At 41.9% G+C, this 1,918-nt stretch overlaps 1 protein-coding gene across 1 annotated transcript in view; it reads left to right on the top strand.

Moving 5' to 3' along the window:
• Positions 1-1,174, top strand: part of LOC105362066 (lysine-specific histone demethylase 1A-like) — a gene marked incomplete at its 5' end in the record, with an annotated part of 12,405 nt that extends 11,231 nt beyond the window's left edge. The window contains one exon of the mRNA XM_011499393.1: positions 813-1,174. Coding sequence (XP_011497695.1) covers positions 813-1,174 — 362 coding nt within the window. The remainder of the gene's footprint in view (positions 1-812) is intronic.
• Positions 1,175-1,918: the final 744 nt, after the last annotated feature.

The following is a 1,918-nucleotide window of genomic DNA, read 5'->3' as shown; positions in this document are numbered from 1 at the left end:
GTAATAAATTTTTTTTCCGTTTTTGAAATTTTTTTTTTTTTTTTTTTTTTTTTTTTTTTTTTTTTTTTTTTTTTTTTGTCTTTCTATTTCCTTTTAAATTCGTGTATATTTCGCTTGAGGGCACGGAACACGATTAAATCCGAGAGCGATAATGCATACCTTTACAATTACTTTTCATCATTAATTACTCAGAATTAAAGAAATAAAATTATTTTAAAATACGATTAAAATCGTGCACGTTTAGTGCATTTTGTCATGTTGAAAATAGTCCGTAAAAAAAGGGAACTTTACTTGGCCAATTACGCTGTTGATGAAAGAATGGTTTAAGGTCTTGTAATAATTAATTTACACAGATTTTGATTTATTACGTATATAATGATGATGTTTATAAAGAGCAGCTCGAGTTGATCATTAATCGAAAGAAATAATAATAATGAGAAGAAAATTTGACAGAGAATGAAACGAAAAGAATATTCCATAAGGCAAAAATTGTTACATTTGAAAAAGTGAAAGATGATTTTAAAAGTTTAAAAATATCAGCTACTGATAAAGTATACAGTCAAGTAAGGTTAACCTTTTATTTTATAAAATAAAAACAAAAAGCAAAAAGAAAAAAGGGAAAAACAGAAAAAAGAGGCTTAAAGCTGCCCGACAAGCTTTCCAAAACCAAATAAAGAAAGCGCAGCGATTAAACAGCCGACAATTACAAGTCTCTCGATCACTGTCATTTTCCGATTAACATCGCGTCTCGGGCCCTCATCTCATCTCGGCCATTATCAGTCCTATAAAAACGATATATAACGCCTGCGCAGGTGAGCACACGATACGAAATTATCCGGCGACGGTCCACGGGGCCTTCCTGAGCGGCCTACGGGAAGGTGGACGGATTGCCGACCAACTTTGTGGCAACCCCTACGCGGCGCCCCCGGGATTATCCTCGAGCGGGCCATCGCCCCTCCAGTTCCCGCTGACGTCCTCCGCCGGAGTCCCGCAGCCAGCCGGCAATGCTACCGCTTCCGCCGCCGTCGCCACCGCGGTCGCCAACGCCACGGCCACCACCACGGCCACTGCCACCGGGGCTGCCGCCACCACCTCCGCTGGTACCGCTGCTGCCACCGCCGCTGCCACCGCCGCTGCCGCCGCCGCTGCTGCCGCCGCTGCATCGGCGCCCTGATGATGAGGCGCTGGGCCGACGGACTGGCTAACGACAATCCAGCGACGATCCAACGCCAATCCAACGCCCCCCGATGACTCTGCCGACTGCGATCGATTCGAACTCTGCGTGTGCGCGCGCGGCTCCTGCGCCTCTACTAATATCCGCGCGAGAACGCCGTCCTGGGCGGAAACGGCCCATCGTCGTCGAAGAAATTTCAATGCTCGACTCATAGGCGCGATAATCACGGGTGTATAAGACGATTATGGATCTCGTGAAAAAGCTAGGAAAATCCCCGGATTATCGAGCGCCTGGCATTCCCGATCGCTCTCGAGAGCCTCGCCAATGTGTAAAGCTTATTGTCGATCATTATTTACAACTGCTGAGATTAATAGTACTTTACGTTGAAATTAATAGCGTTTAACGAGCATTGGATATTATTGCGGATTTTTTGGTAGGGAAATGGTAGAAAATTTAGCGGACGAATTATGGGTAGTCAGATACCTAAGTAAGCTACTACTATTACTACTACTACTACTACTACTACTACACTACTACTACTATTATTATTATTATTATTATTATTATTATTATTATTATTATTATTATTATTATTATTATTATTATTAATACTACTACTACTACTACTACTACTACTACTACTACTACTACTACTACTACTACTACTACTACTACTACTACTACTACTACTACTACTACTACTACTACTACTACTACTACTACTACTACTACTACTACTACTAC

This window comes from Ceratosolen solmsi, unplaced genomic scaffold (genome assembly GCF_000503995.2).
Source record: "Ceratosolen solmsi marchali unplaced genomic scaffold, CerSol_1.0 scaffold2, whole genome shotgun sequence".
NCBI lineage: Eukaryota > Metazoa > Arthropoda > Insecta > Hymenoptera > Agaonidae > Ceratosolen > Ceratosolen solmsi.
The sequence above is the reverse complement of the archived record's forward strand: the minus strand, read 5'-3'. Positions and strand labels throughout refer to the sequence as shown.